This window comes from Odontomachus brunneus, unplaced genomic scaffold, assembly GCF_010583005.1.
Source record: "Odontomachus brunneus isolate Ranch 3 - 2012 unplaced genomic scaffold, Obru_v1 Obru_scaffold_165, whole genome shotgun sequence".
Taxonomy (NCBI): Eukaryota; Metazoa; Arthropoda; class Insecta; order Hymenoptera; family Formicidae; genus Odontomachus; species Odontomachus brunneus.
In genome coordinates this window covers 500,546-520,339 of record NW_022639615.1, presented here as the reverse complement: position 1 = coordinate 520,339, position 19,794 = coordinate 500,546, and the positions used below count along the sequence as shown (strand labels likewise).

The following is a 19,794-nucleotide window of genomic DNA, read 5'->3' as shown; positions in this document are numbered from 1 at the left end:
TGTATATGTCTAAAATTAGAAAATTTTTATTTATAGAGATTTACAGTGATCATATAAAAGCGACTGTACCGTATAAAAGCGTATCCCAATGTATAAAATTTCTATCTACGTGGTTTGTATAATTTCTTTCTTATACAAAATTATGTTCTCTAAAATCAACGTACGTTAAGTCGACCGTGTCGTACTTAAAACCGACGCCGTGAATATCTGCTGTAGGATTCGCGGTATATTCTTGAGGTCCATACACACAAACGCACGACCAGAAGGCATGTGTTTTATCAGCCTGAAAGAGATATAGATATACCAATTTGTATCAATCCCGTTCACGTTACAAAAAAGAGAACGGATGATAAAAAGTAAAGAGATCAGTTTTTATTACTGCAAACTACGATTGATATCACCTGGTCGCTTGATCACCCAGCGATCCAATGAAGATAGCGTAGGCGTTCACGTCCACGTTAGACACTAATACCTTGGCGAGTCGTTCGGGACGAATACCATAACGTTCCAGATTCGCGTCCGAAAGAACGACCACGATAGACTCGTCGGAATCCTCTTTCGCCAGGCTCGCAATTGCGTGCTGCGTCGCTTCCAACGTGTTATCACCGGACAGGCAAAATTGTGAGTGAGCGTGCATTGTCTGCGCGGATTTTAATGAGCTCATAATTTTAACTCGCATAACACGGCCTTTTGCGAAAGAGAGTGGCATACATAAATCGAATTACCTTAATCACCTCCAGCCTCCGCTTATTATCCGTCGGCGGTTCCGTATGATCGACAAAGACAATACGGTAATCGTCGCCGGAATGGCCGACGATATCATATTGAAACTTTCCCTCGTAGCCGCTAAAAGCTTCCATTACCATGACACAGGCCTCCAGCTCGCGATCAAGCCGGCCGTCGTAGCCATTGAATCTGTACATGCTGCCGGACACATCCACCACTAGTTTCAATCGCTTCGGTTTTAATTGCGGAGCGCCAATCTCCGGCTCTTTCTCCGCTCTACGCCGGTAAATCGTTTTCTCGCCCGTTAATCCTTCGATTAATTTCGTATCGTCCAGCTCGCCGGACGTCTGGTGTCTGCACCATTGTCGCTCGTTACTTTTAGCCTGCAACGTGCCTACATAGGAAAGAAAAACAACTCCATTAGTACAACCGAATTTTCTGTCACTTGAGGACCAGATAGAGAACTCAATTGTAGGAACGAAAAGATTCCTGTAGGGAATTGAAAGGCAATTGAAATGATTTCAATTGCCTTCAGTTACTTCGACCGAGTTTTAATGCAGCTGAATGCTCAGACGAATGTTTTCGGTCACAGTAACAGATATATTGGCTTTACATCGTGCACTTGATACGCGTACTAAATAGTAACTTTCTATTAGATAATCTTAATATCGACGATATATATAAACAACGGTATATTAAGCTGATATAATACTCATCAAGAAAACGTATTGATTGAACGCGTCGTCGTTGATATGCATTGTCAATATTAAGATTATCTAATAGAAAGTTACTATTTAGTACGCGTATCAAGTGCACGATGTAAACCAGGCCACTATTTCTCGTTTAGTCCCCACTCAGTTATTGAGAATTGAAATTTGTATTCCATATATAAATGACTGTGTGAAAAATATGCGATGAGGGATACCTAGATTTTTCTGCGAAAAAACATATTCACTAACTCAAGAGTTGCTCACCTAAGATGACTCTTAAGGCCTGCACCTGATTATAGACGGCGTCACTGAATTGGCTGTACAGTTTGTGGTCATATTCGCTCATTCGGATATCCTTGAGCCGTTGTTTGAACGCGCGAAGACCCATCTCACGGGCGGCCTTCTTTATATGTTCCGGCACTGCATTCTTTTCCTCGTCACTAAGCTGATGTACCGTGTGTCCAGCGTCCAAACGGTAAGGTCCTCCCTTGCCGCCTAAGCCGGCTGTGTCTCTCCCTGAAACATAATTTATCGCGTGTTCTCTTTGCTTAAAATGACGTATATTTGTAAACACCAAGTATCAGTAACATCAACGTTATAATTTCCTACCCAACGATGTAAATATAACGCAAAGGTGTTGTTACTTAACAGTTACATTGTTGATTAGGAAATTGTAACATTGATATGATGTTGCTGTTAGATGATATTTACAAAACAATAAGGTTACATTCCGAAAACAATTTCGGAAACCTTGATTTTAGTTATAAGGCTGGTGGACCTTAACTAACTTAGATGCGTTTCGTAAACGATCAACTGATTCACGCGATTAGTTTCACAAAGCTGTTTTTGTTTTTGGAATTGTTTTCTATTAATTATAACGGTTGTCACGAAACTTCTGAAATTCCCCGATCGTAAAGTCGATCATGTAAATCAGCCTATCGATTACGGAACGTATATTCAAGTTAGTTTAAGGTCTATCAACCTTATAACTCAAACTACAGTTTCCGAATTCGATTTCGGAACATACTCAAGATTATATTATATTTTGTCTGAATTTTAATATAAATCATCGAGTTACATTGATTTAGATTGAAATTCAGACCAAACCTTAAGCAATGTTGTTGATTTTTATACATTATTTTAAGCAAAGAACTGTGTGTTGATGTATGATCGATTATACACGGGCGTGAGACTTCGAGCGACTATATAATCGTTTCAAGCAAGTATTATCTTCATTGTTTCATTCAGTATTACTCATACCTCCAGTCCCTCCGGCCCAGGTATTACCACCCACGTGGGGTTCGTTCTTTTCATCGACTTTCCCGTGCTTCGGCCCGCTCACGTCCAGACCTGAATATCTCTCTTTGGTAATCTGCAATTTCTCCTCGCCGCTGCCGATCATTTTGCGCCACGCACCCAACGACTTTTCTATGTTCGTAACGGATGTCTCCCATAAGCGGACGCAGCCACCGGCGTCTATTGTGACAAGACCTTCGTTCGACGTAAGCGACGCATAAAGCGGAAGGTCCTTCGAGTACAGCCATTGCGTCAATGGCGAGACATTGACCGGTCTATACATGAAAGAGATTTAACGAGTCTCTTAGTTCTACCGGAAGTAAGTGCACGACACAGCAGGGATATAATCTCCTACGTTATATTACTATATTATTTTCCAAGCGTATTAAAAACAAGAAAATGTAAAACACATGTTTCTTAATGAATTCTTTGGTGGCGTAACTGTACTATGTGTACGGTAAAAAATCTTGTATTTGTTTGAAATCAATCCGTGTAGAAACTTTTGGGTTAAATCTTTAAACATACTTGTGTTAATTTAACATATGTATAGATAATTGTATAGATATATGTATAGATAATTTAACAAGTGTATAGATAAGTTGAATTATATCAATATATTTATCTTGTATCAAATTAACACAAAAATTAGAGTGGATAGATTGAGAAATGTGAGATAGATGTGTTATTAGCGTGCGTAAGTTCCTGGAGTCTTCTGGGCGACTTTGTTTATGTATATTAAAGAAAAATATATACATGTTTAATCAAAGTTTCCCGCTTTCTACAACTTTAGCTCATTTTTCAGGCAACAAATGGATTCCTCGATTGAAGAATGATAGATCTTTCGATGCGATAAATTCGTCGACCCATTTTCATACTTTAACCTCGTTTCTAAATCGCACACCAGAGAAATGGCTCTGCATTGACCAAAATAGGTAAAAATCGAAAGAAGCAAGGTCTGGGCTATACGCCGGATGTGATAGGACTTCCCGCTCCAGTAAAGTATTCTTAGTCGCGGAAGCAACGTGTGACCGAGCATTGTGGAAATAAAATGACTTTTCGATTTCCTTTTCCTGTCCACGTTCTTTTTTCTGAATTTCTTCGTTCAACTGGTATTGGCGAATGTAGCACTTAGTAGTAATCTTTTCATTAGTTTTGAGTAACTCATAATCCCATATAACACAAGTCTCTAAAAGACTTCTTAAAGAATTCCAAAAGTGTTCTGAAAGACTTGGGAACTCTTTTGGGACTCTTTAAAAAGTCTTTTAAAAATTTATGCTATATGAGATAGAACACGCTTTTCTAGTTTCATCAAATACTTTTTCGATTTCTATTTTCAATTAAATTAAAAGTGTGTTGAAGTAAACAAATGTTAATTGTCATATATGTAGGCTCGAATGCAGGTTAATCAACCAAATTAACGTAATTAATGTTATTAACGTAAAGCATCAACTAGTTGAAAGGATTGTGAATTCTAGCGCTATCTAAACTAGCTATCTATCTAGCTCCAAGAATTTACGCACAGACCTAGTAAATTTAACACAAAATCTTTTTGTATACTGTATACTCACTCTGGGATGGGTATGTAACGCAGTTTCCGATATACTGTATCGACTATTTCCAAGTAACCGGAAATTGCCATGTGTCTCTTGTCCTTGGGACAAACTTCATTGGGAACCTCATCGGGCGAGATCGTTCTGATCACTTGCCCATGCTGCGTGACGATAGGCGTCATAAAACTATGCGTCCTCCCCTTCCTCGGCCAGAAGTGTAGATCGTTAGAGCCGTCTAAATCAGGAAAACCTATCACTATGCCGGCGTACGTATTATCGGTCACTATGACTCTATTTGGAGAGCTGACTTTCTGCTGAAGAGCCTCGCTCAGATCAGTCTCAGACAGGCTGCTCTTACTGCAGCTCAGAACACTGCCGGTCTTCAAGTACGCACTGTTGGATTCGTTCAATTCGCGTAAGATATTCGGACACAGATCTTGCTCCGAAGATTTCGTGAGAATGTACTTATTCTTCGACATGTCCTGAATCAACCATTTCTTGTCGGAGGCGAGCAAGAGGGTTTCAATGTCGCACGGCAAATTCATTGAGTAAGCGGTCATGGTCTGTAAATTGATAATATCTATCTTATTCTGGCCGTGCGTGAAGAAGACGAACAGATTATGCGACGACAACAAATCTGTCTTCATCTTCCACTGAGGACCCGTACTTCCGAAAACATCCGATATCCTGTCGTTGGCGATATCCAGCAACGATGAATACTGCAGTTCTCGAACAGAACCATCGTTCACATTTACCACGAGTGTAGAATGACTCTAAAAACGAACGAATCAAATTCGATATGTGCTGTAACGAGCAAGGGCTATCTCCTCTTTCTCTTTTGCTGAAGTATTACTTACAGTTTCCTCGTGAACCAAAACGTTCCCGGAGTTGTCGACCGCGATATTATAATACGGCATGCGACCCCGAGAAGCACTCATTAAGCCCTGCAACGATGTCTCGCGTATCTGTTCGGACTCCGGCGTCATGCTAAATATGCTCAAAGGGTTCGTCGTGAGAACGTATATCCTATCGTCCGTACCATCCCCTTTACTTCCATTCGCGACCGTTAAAGCCGTTACCGTACTGTTTTCGCTAATAGGTATCGTCCAGTAACTCTGCACCTCCGTGAACCAAGCTGATCTAGCTTCAACTCGATCCAGAGTTCGGTCGTTTTGCACCGGAAATACCGGTGACTTTAATTTAACGTGTCTTTCCTGAACGGGTACACTCACAAACGCGTTGAGAACGTTCCAACTACCGCAGATCTTCATCTCGGGTAAAGATATTCTGCAATGGAGAAAAGGATGGGGAACACTGCGAAATCTGGGTACTCCTCTTACGCCTTTATTCCTCTCGCTCTCTCTTAAGCATAAAAACTCGCTTTTCATAGCATAAAAACACTGGCAATGACGCAGCCCCTTCCCCCCATTGTACTATAAAATTTGCAAAAAATTTATAAAAACTAAGTTTTTATGAAAACGTTGCAAAATCTTAAATTGACTAACATATTCTTAATTCTATACACAGGATGAAGCAATGTAGCTGGAACCACTTTGATATTGCTGGATATTGATTTTAACGAAAATTAATTCGAAAAATGTAGATAATATCAAAACAAATTTCATTATGTTAAACAATATGATCTTTAAGCAATCCCTACCCGATTTATTATATTTTGAATGTAACAATCCATTGTTATAGTTCTGAAACGAAGTGTTTTCAATTACGTACTTCACTCTGTGTGTGTATTTCTAATGCTCGCGTCTGTTTGCTTAATGCGTGTCTCGCGATAGCTCAAAGTACATGGAGATTATCTTACTCCTTAGCTAAAGCGATATTAGCCGGGCTTGTCCCAACGGGAATCCCATGTTTGTGAAGCACTGTTACCAAAGTATTGAATATTTCCTGACTGTATCGATCGAAGTCGAAGACATTGCGTACCACATTGCCTAACGGTTCATTCGGAAATTTCTACAACATCGTCAAAAATATATTGTCAATCGTATAATGCTATAGGTCTCGAGGGTCTCGTTTCAACTCACCTCCAGATGTTTAACTATGTTGACCACTTCTCGAGTCGAGTAAGGATACGAGACTAAGCCTTGATCGGCCATACCTCTCAACTCGCCGAAAGCTTTCACTAATTTATTTATTACCAATTCGTCGATATGCGGGCCGTATTGCTTCAACAACTGAATCTCGCTGCGTATACTCGGATTGTCGACAGAATGCGTGCTAAAAAGATCGCCCAATGCTCCGAAGAAGTCGTTGCCCAAAAACGGGAAACCTGGTCGGTTCGCCAACACTATCATCCTGAAGTCTGGATGCATAAGTATACTGTTCGCGTTGCGCGCATTGCCGCTGGCGCGAGAAACGATTCGTCTGCCGTCCGACAGAATCATTTCACCCGATTCCACCAGAGTCTGAAAATGACAGGTTGCTCTCTCGCGATTTATGGAGCGACAAAGTGAGGCGCTTGTAATAGCTGTCAGGCTATTATACGTACTTTCAATATACACGTCACGTGTGTGGGTGCTTTGTCCGCCTCGTCGACGACAAGAACGTGGCCCAGTTTCACCGCCTGTACCAGTGGTGAATCTTCATAAGCAACTTTGCCGTCCCTAACCATCGGCTGTAGGGTCAGAGTCTGCACGGTCGTGTCTCTGTGCAGTTGTATATACTCGCGCGGCCTATTCAGCAACTGCAACAATCGGTCCACGATCTTATTCTTGCCGACGCCCTGATTGCCGACCAACAGAAGATCCTGACCAAGACTGAAGTCCTGCAGCAATCGCTCCAACAGCGCCACGTGTTCCGGCACGTCGTAAAACAAGATATCCGGTACTTTGCTGAGAGCCGCGGTGTGGTATCGATCTACCACGGTGTCGCCGATTCGCACAGTGTCTCCCGTAACCGCGCATTTGATCTCGAAATCTGCTGCGGATACTGACGGCACGATATTCAGCCGGCGGCAGCAGTCCTCGAGAGCCTGTTTTGCGATCGCCGGCAAGAAACGCGCCAAGCACGCGCGCTGCACCGCGTCGTAGGCGTCGTTGCACTGAAATCTGTGCATCCGCTCGGCGATCCGCAGTAGCTGCCGAGTGCTGAGTGATCCAGCGAGAGACTGTAGGGTTGGATCGCTGGATAAGCGCAGTACATGCACTAGCTCTATGATACTCAATAACGCTCGGCTGGGCTCACCGAACTGCAACAGAGCGTTTCAGTGAGAACTTACTCGGAGCCGAGAACACCACGACACTCCACGCCAAGCACAGCGCTATCACCTTCGATCGAATGATATGGATCTCCTCGTGCTGATCAAGCGGTCGCATCTCGTGGAAGAGGAATAAGCTGAGCAACTCGGAATTCAACCACTGCCCGGACGAGCTGTTAACTACCGGTGGCTCGGCCAAGGCTATCAGCCTGAAAGCGGGGTCGATTCGCAGAACACCGCGATCACGCATGTCCTCGTCGGAACTGCCGTGCTCTTTCTTAATCTCGTCATAACGGTCGGCTCGCACGAGCCGTTTGCCGTCGTGCAACTGCAGCTCCCGGTCGTGGACTAATCTGCGAGAGGCAAACACGACGTCACCTTGTACGTTAACCCTGAAACGCGCACCTACCGAGATTCCTTGAGCGCAAATTACCTGTGCAGTACAGCCAAGGTGCTGGAATGAATCCTATTGATTCCATCCAACACGGCCAATTTGCCGTGGAGGGCCGCGTCGACCAACGGCGAGTCTCGCCAGACTGTGTCGCCGTTAGGTGACGTGGTTCGTTGTTGTATCAGGTCCCTAGAAGTCATATCCTAAGAAAATATTTCAACCGTTTCAAAGCGAACTGTTGCAGTGACCATAGCGATAAAAACAGACAAAGAGGAGAAATAAAGAGGGAAAGTGAAAGAAGGAACTAACGATAGAATCATGTGCCATACCCGGCGAGAAATACCCGAGACTTGCCTGATAAAGTACTATAGGCTCCACTTGGTAGCCTAATAAATCAGCGAGCCGTTGAACGGTAGTGGACTTGCCACAGCCTTTCGGCCCGATTAAACAGAAATCGGACGTCAAATGTGACTCCAGCATACTCGCCAACAAGTTATTTTGATAATTCGTCTCTATATAAGCGTCATTGCTCGCGCTATTAAGTGTCTGACTCACACCACAAGGAACCTATGCGTATGAAACATAAATTGATTAAACGATAATGATCGATACACAAATATAGATAAATACAGGCAGATAATGCTGGTGGCTTACGTGAAAGCACGTTTCCGCGTTAGCGCGCTTTATGCCAATCTCCAAGAGATCGTCAACTTTCCTCGTGACGCTTATTTTGCTGTTAACAGTACTTTTCTTCACAGTATTATCCAATACGCTAAAGGTACTAAGGATATCCTCCACTGCGCTTTGACCTTCCTTCGCTAGGAACAGTTTGTACGGATAAAATCTATAGAAGATGTCGTACACCGACAAGTCCGGGCTTTTTTCCTGCGTAAAGCACGCGCAAAATTAGGTTGAAACCGGTGGAATTCGTCCGCAATCGATTCTCAGGAACGATATTTACCAGAATTACAGCGGCCGACGACAAACTATCCAAAGGAAAATCCGGCAAGCCTATGGAGAAAGCCTCCTGACTAACTAATGCGTGGGCACATGACAACAATTGCGACAGTTTGCCGGCGTCTACGTTCGGCGCTAAATTTTTCAGGGTATCGAATTGTTCCTTTAAAAAAGATTAAGGAGAATCTCGATGTAGTGTACAGCACAAACTCGGTATCCCGCGGTTAATATGCTAATCTATTCTAGTGTGAAAACCCGTTTTCAAGACCCGATTTTTGGGAATTAATTTTAAGCATTTTAATGGTTAAACCTACAAAGTTAATGTTTTATACTAACATTTATTCATCTTTGAAGAAACATCTCAAATTTTCTCAAAGCTTTTTATTTAAAATTGGAGAAAATACAAGTGGATGAAACAGATCACGCCGTTTTCCATCAGGCGTGTTGATTATCGCCGTCCTCGTCGTCTGAAATAAACCAATTTGCTTTTATTTTGTTCTTTATGAATGTGGCTATCGCCCGAACTAAAATCTTTTTGATATTTTTAAAATTACTATTTTTTCCAGATCGCGAAAAGTTAGAATTTTTTAGTAAAAATCAGACTATCTTTTTAAGCGCCGACATTTTGTCAATTTTCCTTCAAATTATTTAATTCTAGTTTGAGCGATGGCTACATTAAAAACGAAATAAAACCAAATTCGTTTATTTCAGATAACGAGGACGGCAGCAATCAACACGTCCGATGGAAGATGATTTTACGGTGTAACCTGTTTCGTCCACTCGTCCACTTGTCCACTTATTTTCTCCAATTCTGAATAAAAAGCTTTGACAAATTTTGAGATATTTCTTCAAAGATGAATAAATATCAGCACAAAACATTAACTCTGTAGGTTTAACCATTTGCTTATAATTAATTCTCAAAAATCGCCTTGAAAACAGGTCTTCACACTAGAATACTCCTTTAAAATCTAATGTATTAAGTGTACAAATGGTGGAGGGAAAAAAATAATTCAAATTTTATTAAGCAGTTGAGACAAGTAATTCTAAAATCAATTAATTTTTCACTTTTTGCGGTCATATATTGTTGACATGTAAGTATTCAAAATGACATTTGGAATAGAATCCATTTGGGAATGCAAACGTTTTGGAGCGCATATAGAAAGATTACGATTGGTCTATAGCACGCTTCAAAGCGTTTGCAGCGTTAAAAGGATCCTGCTTTTAGTTTTGCGGAAGGTCCAACTTAAAACTATTTAATAGTGTCAAAAATAACAATAGATATCCCACAATATATTCTCTACGAATTTCAATAAGGAAAATATGCTGTAAAAACATGCGAATCGGCTTATTCATTTCTCGATGAAGGTGTTGTATTGCACGATTGTGTGTACACATGTTGATTTAAACGGCTTAAAAGCGACTTAAAAGTGATTTCAGTCTGATCGACAAACAACACCTTGGAGATCCTCGGAAGTACAACGATTATTTGGAGCAACTGCTCACTGAGAATTCAGCATAAATGCAAAAAAGAGCTTGCAGAGCAGTTGAAAGTAGTGCAGTAAACCATTTCGAAACGCCTACACGAGATGGGAAAGATAAAACGAAGGACAATTCGTTCCAACTCGCTGAAGCCAACTCGCTGAAGCCAACAAAAATCAATGAGTGGCAGTGTGCCTTCCTTTTCTCAATAAGCAGCGTAGAAAGTCTTTCTCGTGAAAAATCGTTGATGTGATGAAAAATGAATACTCTATGACAATCCGACGCGCAAAAAGTTATGGATAAATCCCGGTGAATCATTAACATCGATCGTGAAGTCCAAACGCTTCGAAAAGAAGGTTCTGCTCTGCATTTGGTGGAATATCAAAGGCGTGATTTATTATGAGCTTTGGGAGCCGAGTAAAACAGTTACTACGGACGTTACAGCTACCAACGCCAATTAATCCGCTTAAGTCAGGACTTGGAACGAAAGCGCCCGTATATTGGCAAAGGAGAAATTGCTGCGTGACAACGCCAGGCCACACGTTGCTTTTAAGACAAAAGATACCACAATGAATCTTGGCTGGAACGTCTTGCAGCATCCGGCGTATTCACCAGACATAGCTCCTTCTGATTACTACTTATTCCGGTTGATGTAACACGCCTTATCCGATACGCACTTCTAATAAGTGGATGAGATCCGAAAATGGCTTGACGACTTTACCATGACTAAGAGGATAGAATTTTTCCAAGATGAAATTAAAGTAAGATGACTTAAAATTATAGAAAGCAATGACGAATACTTTGAAAAGTTTGTTTTACTTTTCTTTAAATAAACCTTGAATTTAGCCGAAGAATTTGGATTATACATTTGTACACTTAATACATAATTATGTGCACTCGCGTTTTGAGTACCCCCCAAATTTTTTATATTGGCAAAATAATGATTCCGTCGATATTGTGTAAAGTTTTTCACGAAGAAAAGTAAGCAGATCTTATTTTTTCAATTTTTTATCGACGCTATCTTACAATACAAGATTAGTGCTTTTATATTCATTATCATGGCTATAAGATTTATTCTGTAACGGGGGTACCCGTGCAAACGCATAAATATGCATGATTATGTATATTCAGAAAATTGTATTTCTCGAGGGTCAATTTTATCCGAATCACAAAACTCTTCATCAGGAGCGTTTTTTCAGATTATCTTATGAAGGAAAAAAGTGGTACTCGAACGGAATCAATCCGTGGACCTTGAAGAGTTAAAATCCCGAGTAAATGATGATCCCGGCAAAATTTCGTGGATTATTTCTGTTTCCTGTGGCATAAGAGTTATCAGAGGATTTTACAATGAATTTTTAAGCATTTCACACCGGAAGAAGCGAGTGGATTTTCGGATTAGGATCATTAAATAAGCACATCCAACTTACGCTTAATGACGTCGCGCGCTGTCCGGGAACTCGCGGATAATAACATTCCGCACTCGCGCAGCAATGGCAGCAGTCATTTGGAAGCCGACGGAAGTTCCGAACTGGCGCGCAAGTTTACGGGTGTTACGTAATATATTTAACGTTACTTAACGGTCTATCTGCAGTGCGTTAAACCACTCGAATTCGGTAAAGCGAAGCGGAGTTATCTTCCCATTACTTCCGCCTTCTCGTAAGCCGCTCGCCCACATAGCCCACATAGCCGCTCGCAACTGGCGCGCACACGTGAGGAATGTTATACCGCGATTCGTACGGAAAACGGTCTGCTCTCCTTCCGAGAGTGATTAACACCGAGAGCTACCCAACGTTGCGCGCCGAGTACCTGAATAACTACCACTCGGCACGGAAGCCGCGAGATACCCCGCCCACCCTCGGAATTTCCATCGAAAACTTTCAATCGGCCCAACCCGGTTATAATCTCGAGCCCTCGATCGGCCGTAATTGCGGCGTTGGCGGAAATGTGGTTTTCGTGACCGTCGCCGGGACTCGCCGCGAAAATAGAAGAAACGGAGAATCAATTTTGCCAAAGCGCTCCGAAGGTAACTCCGCCGACACCGTGTTCGGTGTTATTTGCGCGTCGTACTTTCGACCTGATATCGAATACACATCGCGCCAATTCCGGGCGCGCGAGGAGATAAGATCAACGACCGCCCCGTCGTCGCGATAAAAATATAACTTCACGCATATACAGCGCGCGGCCTCGGGACGAAAGTTCGCGGGATTCCTCCAGAGATGTGTCACCGGGTCTATCACGCCCATTCACTGCCTATTCCGCGGACACGCGATTCTCCATTTCCGGCAATTTTCGTGGTTCAATGCACTCGCGCTGAAGATCAAACATGATACCGGCATTATTATACGAGGCAGAAAATCCTTACTAATTTAACAGTCATCCCCGCACTCTTGCGACTCCGGTATTTAACGACTGTTAATACGGGCCTAAGGATTGTGTTACGCCCTAAATTTAAATGCACATCTATTATCCGCAATGATAATCGCGAACGGATCGCGGTGAACTTAAATTGCCGCGATATTTTTCTGTAAGGGATATCCATCAGCGGCCAAGTCAAACTTCTATTTTAACGCGCTGACTTTTGCGATGATTGATTATTAAACGATGATACCGTGTATGTAGAAAACAGATGCGACCCCGCGACCCTTATTTCGCCGGCGAAGTTTTATTGCCTTGATAATAGGCGCTAGGTGTATTATACGGCGCGCCTCCCGCGAACACGGCTCACGCTCTATTTTCATTTTCCATTATAGCGACAGTTGTTTCGCAGAGGTGGCACATAAGTCAACGAAGTCACGACCGACGCGACACATAATCCGTATAACGCAAGAATAGCTTCAATCCAGCTCGAGTGACATTGCGCAATGTAATTTTATAATTGCGCGTTGTAACAGCAAGAAACGTACGATTGTTATTGCTCTCCGCTGGAGACGAAAAGACTCGAGCAAAAGAACGATATTGCCATCGCTCCTCTGCACGCTTTCGAATAAAAATCACCGATGAAATTCTCAACGTCAACGAACGCGTGCTTCTCGGATTTTTTGTTCCGTATATTTGTATATGTTACGTTCATAAATCCCCCTGATATGTACTTTTCGGCCCGTTTCTGCGCGTGACAGCAATTTCCTCGGACTAATAATATGTACACTACGCTTCGTGACGGATAATATTCGTTTCATGCGAAACGATTTAAATACTCTATGCCGTGTAATTATTTTGAAGTTTTAAGTGATCTATTTCGCGAGTTATTATTAACTAAGTTCTATTCAGTTTCCGAGCGGCGTAAAACAAGGCGATGTCACCGTCGACTCCAATTCCCTCAGCGTACAATAACGGGTTCGCATCACGGCTTCGGATTAACTCTCGACGCGAAACGACTCACGACGTGATTTATCACAGAATATCGGAACTAAGTGAGCTCAAGTGAAGAGAATAACATCTCCTTCTGAATATCACGCACTGATTTTTATAACGCGAGATTGGCCAAGAGGTTTCTGTCTGTTCTTTTTAGCTGAACTGTCTGAACTGGTGCAGACTGGTGCAATAAGTTAGAGAAACACATTTGTCTCGCTCTAACTTATTGCATCAGCGTGCAGCAGTTCAGACAGTTCAGTTAAAAAAAAAGACCTAAGTTTACCTGCACTGAGAGAAATTATTTGATAAGAAATTAACAAACGAATATTTCCGACCAAAATACCGATGAATTTTTATATCCGTTCGGAATATCCGATTAAATTTAATCGAATACTTTCGATCATAATGGAATTTCATCAGATAAACAGATAAAATTATGAACTGATATTTCCTGATCGGATATAAAAATTCATCGGTATTTTGATCAGAAACGTTTGTTAATTTCTTATCAAATAATTTCTTTCAGTTCTATCGGTATCGAAAAGCGTGCATAAGATAAGACGAAAACTTCAATATCCCAGCACTTAAAAATATGAAACAATTATATTCACGATCGAGTTAAAAAATAATAAATTATACAAACAGACTTTCTATGTATATAGTTGCAAAATGATTTTAAACCACGGAAAGATAACAATGTTTGAACGTGTAATAATTGATAAATAAAAGGAAAACATTTTAAGAGAGAGAAAGAACACAATATTCTTAAAGTTAGTCGTCTTTAGTCTACAGTCCAAGTTTTGTTTGTCTCATCTCGTGTCGCGTGTAAAAGAGCATTTTGCTTCAAATAAACATATTCCTCTCGAGACGGAAAAAAATTAGAATAATTTATAGTAGATTTCTAATTAATGGTCTATTCCTTCTATTTCATTAGAAGAAAAATACTCCTTCGGCAAAAGTAATCATTTTTCAAGCAATAGCTTGGAATATTATAGGAAAATAGCAACGTACAACTAGAATTCTTTTCCTTGAGTGTTAGAACATTTTCTTTTTGGTTTTAGAAAAATTCTTTTGAGGCTACATATAAAAGGATGGGATTATATTTTTGGTGAATTTATACACGTTTAAACTTTATTATTTATTTACCCGTGATTTAAAAAATTATTCACACTAATATTCAGTAACGACTTCTAAAGGCCGTGTTTCTCTTTTCTCAATTAACAAAGTAATACTAAAAATAATAATAAAATAACTAAATAATAATAAATAAGGAAAAAGTATATCAATTCCCAAACACGTAATTAATCCTGGACAGTATTATTTTGATATTTAAATACGAATATTTAAACTTTTAACATAGAATATATGTATATACGTGTTGAAAGAGTTTACATATTTATATTTTAAAACCAAAACAATAAGAATGTTCAGGATTAGGTGCATTAATATTTTTACCCTAAAAAACAGTGAATGTAAACTAAAAAAATGATGAAAAATATGATGAAAAAATAGTAAAGAATAAAAAAAATAATTTCATAACGTCATATATACATTACACAACTCGATATATACTTCAAATCTGCGCAGAGCACTTGAAAGCGCATTAGCGCTAAAGCTATTGTGGTTTCATATCTCGACAAAGACATGAAATACACGAAGTCCTAGGCGGTCAATCACGCACTGCCACTTCGGGGTAACATGTGCGTAAACAGTATAATTGAATATCGTAATACCTATAATACGAATGTCGTCTTTCTCACGTCGTCGTACAGCGCGACGAAAAATCGGCGGATACCAGAAGTATTAATCGCAGCGGAAACGGTACCTCGCGCGGAAACGGGGAAATGGCCCGCGTTCGTTGCGTTCATAATATCCTCGCGCTGCACGTCGCACTCAATCACAGACCAGAGACTCCAGCGAGGACGCGCGTTTCTCGACGAAACTGAAGTTCGGCATGACGATGTGCAACTGCAGCCGGCCAGGCGGAGACCACATGGCTAGCAGACCGTCCCGCGGCTCGCCCTCGTCACCCTTCGAATCGTCCTCTGTGGCATTCAAAACCCGGTTCTTGGTCGAGACACCCGACGAGACACGAAGAACAGCGTTCTCCTCTTTCCGGGCCTCGTCCTCCTCCGTCCTCGCGTCCTTTATCTTGGGTAATCGCTTCCGCGGGAATCTCACCTCGTCGTCGACGGTCTTCGCTAGGCACTCGAGCTTGCAGTTCTTCTGCAGCTTGTAATTCTGCACGACTATGCGCTCCTTGGTCATGAGGGCCGAGCCTTCGCGTCTCTGCGGGAAGTAATGTCTTCTCTTCCTGACGGCGCTCCACCGCCGGTCATCCTCGGGTTTCAAGCTGCCCTCTGATTCCGCCTCCAGGTCGTAATCCTGCGCCCTTCCGGAAAGGTCCAGCCACTGCAGCACTCTCTCGGACAGCGGATTCCAATGCACATCCGACGATCTGTCGACGACCTGCTTACGCGCCAACACAGTGGAGATCGTGTGTCGTCGCAGACACAACGATTTCCCGACGCTGCTGCTGCAATCGAGGACGGCCTCGTCCGCCGAAACGCTGGTGGTCTCTTCCTTCTCCGGCGTCTGGCAATTCTCACGATTCTCGTCCAACTTGTCCACATTGTTCACGTAGATTTCCAGGAGGCCACCGGTTTTCTCGGCGCACATCCTCGTGCAGGGCGGCGCCGACTGTCTCCGTACGATTCTCGCCGGGATCTTGTCTCTGTCCGGGAAGTTTTTCTCTACCACCACGTGCAGGTTCGTGAAGCAGCTGTTCAAGCGATCCAGCCTCGACTCCGTCTGCTGGCGCATCGCGGGGAAACTCTTCTCCTTGGACGTTCGCGCGCGCCGGCGTAGCCGCGGATTAACAACGGGATCGTCGGGTGTCAGGACAGCGTGACGCATTCCGTCCACCCAGACCGTCCGAACGAAGAGGGGCCTCTCTGACGACGCCCATATAGCCGGCATAACGCGATACACCACGCCCGGAAGGGAGTACAAACAAATTGTATTGTAGCAATATTGTTTGAACGGCGATCAATTTCCAAAGTCGATGAGAAAAAAAACCTCGCGCTTACCACGCCCAATAAATAATTGGAGAGTTCAATAACATTGCATTTAACGCACTGTATAATAGATAAACGCAACGCAGCGCTGCGCTATAAATTCAGCCCTTAACGTGTCATTTACTTCACACGTCTTTTTCAGAGTGCGGGACGGATCATAATAGGGAGAAGAAGAAAAAGAAACGACGTAATTTCTTCGATTGTCTTCAGCAATCGCGAGCGAAAATGAAGTAGTTCGCGGACGACATCGTTAACGGCACCTCTCTGTTGGCACCCTCGCGAAACTTCCCGGGAGAATCTCAGAATAGGTCGACAGTACAATTACATCCGTGACAATCGCGACTAACGTGGTCGCGCTGTCAGAGAGCGCTGCCTGAAACTTGGAGAACCACCACGGGCTCGCGTTTCTTTCTAATCTAACACGTAAGTCCGTTCGAATCGTACGACGTATCGACTCGCGAGCGTACAGGAGGACAGGTAAGGTTTCGACTGTTCGGGACACGCGATCCGAGCCGCGATGCCTGTGACCATGGCGCAGCCACGAGCTCGGTTTATATGCGAGCGAGAGGAGCACCGGAAGGGATGGACGGATCGCGGGGGGTTCCGTGCGACCTCCGCACCCCATGCCTAATGGTACGCCACCCCGGCCCCATAAATCAGACGAAAGTTTCGCGAGTTATACCGCGCGAGCGTCTCCTGCGAGGCGCGTGATCGCATAACTATAGGATACACGATCTCTGAAGACCGTCGCTGAATTATTAAATTGTTGCTCCTACGTATTACATTGTCCTAGCGATGACATCTGATAGCCGAACGCGGGGAGCACAATTGGAGAATAAATCAGGATTCGTGGCCTTAATCGTCGTCGTGGACGAGGCAATTTTAATAATAGTATAGCAACGTCCTCCGCACACGATCGCAAGTCCCTGATGAAGTTGACTCGGCGAACTTTTAACGAGTGGGTGTCGCTATATGTGGTCGGGAAGTTGTTTAACGACTTTCCTAAAACGTTAATTCGCCTCTATATGCAGGCATACCTTCCGGAGAGGATAACACCACGCGACAATCTACACGGTATGTAACATTTTGATGCTTTTGTGCAAAACGACACATTGGCACGTAATTCGTATGTAATTGCTTTCTAATCGACCCATTAACGTTTGAAGAGTTGCTCAGGTACACTTACCTCGAACGTCGGTGGCGGGACGTGACGAGCCTGGAATCTGGATCTCAGGGGCGGATCTAACGGATGACCCGGGTATCGCGGTGACGGTAGACCTAGTGCTATCACTATGAAATCATCACTGACTCGTACCAAACGCCACGCATCTAATTCTGCTTGAGTATGTATCTGCAAATCAATTTTCTTAGTCACATTTTGTAATGACAAAAGACAGGTAACTCGTCACACACACATACAGAAAGAGTCCCATACACTGGGAAAAAATAATTGAAAATTTATTTGTGGGCTACAAAATTTATTTCTGTGAGTAAATTTTATGTCCCACAAGTAAATTTTCAAGTAATTTTGTTCTTACTCCTACATCAGCTATATATTTTATTTCACAAAAATAAACTTATATCCGAACTTATATCCCGTAAATAAATCTTCAAATATTATTTCTCAGTGTAAGCGATGAACTCAATAGAAAATGCTGCATAACAAAAAATAAGCATTCTAATAACTTAAAGTACCTTTAATAACTTGTCGTAGCGCAACGCCGGAATAAGAAATCTACCATCCTCTAGATGCATCTCGCGATTTTCCAACAAATTATTTAACACAGGTAACACATTACGTTCTGCCTTCTCCACACCTTCGATTACAAGAACCCGCCCATTAGTCGCGGCTCTCACCGCGCTCTGATCATGATAGTATGCGGTGCCACTTTTGATTTCTCTTCTCTGCTTCAAATCAGCTTCTGTTGTGTCACGTGTGAGTGCAATAAACTCCAATTCTCGTCCTGTTAGTTCCAAAAAGGCCAAAGCTAGTTCTCGTCTCCTTATACCAGGACCACCCATCAAAAACATGTCTTGATGCAAGACATCTTTCTGCAGCATCCATTTTAAATGCCTCAGCGTCTCTTGAGACTGTGTATATAATACTGTACAAAAGTGGATAAAAATATATATTATATTTGTAATTTATCAATTCCTATACAATTCTTGTTATATTTAAGTGATACAGAATGTAACTTACAGTATTTCCTTGGGACATACTCTGGAGTTTTTGCTGGCCTTACTTCCTTTGATACATCAGCAATAGTGACAACTATATTTTCTGAAATACAAACAGGTAGTCAGCCAATATGGATATCAGATTACTTGACAAAAGCAAAGGTGAATTTAAACTTACCTGATTTACAACGTAGAGGTGTGGTAAGATTAGGCCAAAGTCTAGCAGATTGCCCCAAAATTCTGCTTGATAGGCGGTAAGAATTCCAAGAAATGGATAACATCTCGAAAATAGTAAGAATTCCAAGAAATGGATAACTCAACTTTCTCTAAAAATAACATGCTACACGCAAGCAGCGGTCTGTAAAATGTTAAATAGAAAAATTACAAATGCTGCATAGAAGCAATGCATAATAATACAAGAATAATATTAAAAAACAAACAAGTGCCAGGTAAATTTTTGCCGCATTATTTATATATTTCAACATATTTTAAATATACTGACAATTATACTGTATCATACTACGTTATTATACTATTGTATTATACTACGTTTATTCCGTAAATTTGTTTTACATACCATTGTTCACTAAAGAGTCTCATAGCGTAGAATAACCTAAAACGTCGACATTGTGAAATCACGCGGGTATTTACGTCATTCAATGTCATCGCGACGTCACACGTGTGCGTAACACAATACATTTCAGCTGAACTTTCTGCACTGGTTCACAAAATGTACATTAAATGCTTTTTTAGCAGAATAAATACGGAGATACGTAACAAAAGTCTGAACAATTTCAATTTAAAACCCGTAATTACCGTTTACTTACAACTTAACAAAATCGCAATCATGGATATCAATAAAGAT

The 19,794-nt window shown here is 42.0% G+C and overlaps 2 protein-coding genes across 2 annotated transcripts; both read right to left on the bottom strand.

The window, feature by feature from the left end:
* Nucleotides 1-4: 4 nt before the first annotated feature.
* LOC116851080 (von Willebrand factor A domain-containing protein 8) lies at nt 5-19,612 on the bottom strand. Its single transcript, XM_032830120.1, has 20 exons — nt 19,507-19,612; nt 19,108-19,287; nt 18,952-19,032; nt 18,447-18,856; nt 17,938-18,102; nt 8,849-9,007; nt 8,542-8,772; nt 8,242-8,454; nt 7,930-8,090; nt 7,567-7,849; nt 6,789-7,487; nt 6,325-6,705; nt 6,102-6,253; nt 5,140-5,569; nt 4,301-5,055; nt 2,697-3,007; nt 1,701-1,952; nt 726-1,120; nt 402-640; nt 5-283 (listed from the first exon to the last, which is right to left on the bottom strand). Exons 2-20 carry the CDS (start codon nt 19,208-19,210, stop codon nt 166-168), a joined length of 5,538 nt encoding a protein of 1,845 aa, XP_032686011.1. The 5' UTR covers nt 19,211-19,287; nt 19,507-19,612; the 3' UTR covers nt 5-165.
* On the bottom strand, nt 14,153-17,895 carry LOC116851082. The gene has a single exon (XM_032830123.1). It carries the CDS (start codon nt 16,651-16,653, stop codon nt 15,568-15,570), a length of 1,086 nt encoding a protein of 361 aa, XP_032686014.1. The 5' UTR covers nt 16,654-17,895; the 3' UTR covers nt 14,153-15,567.
* Nucleotides 19,613-19,794: the final 182 nt, after the last annotated feature.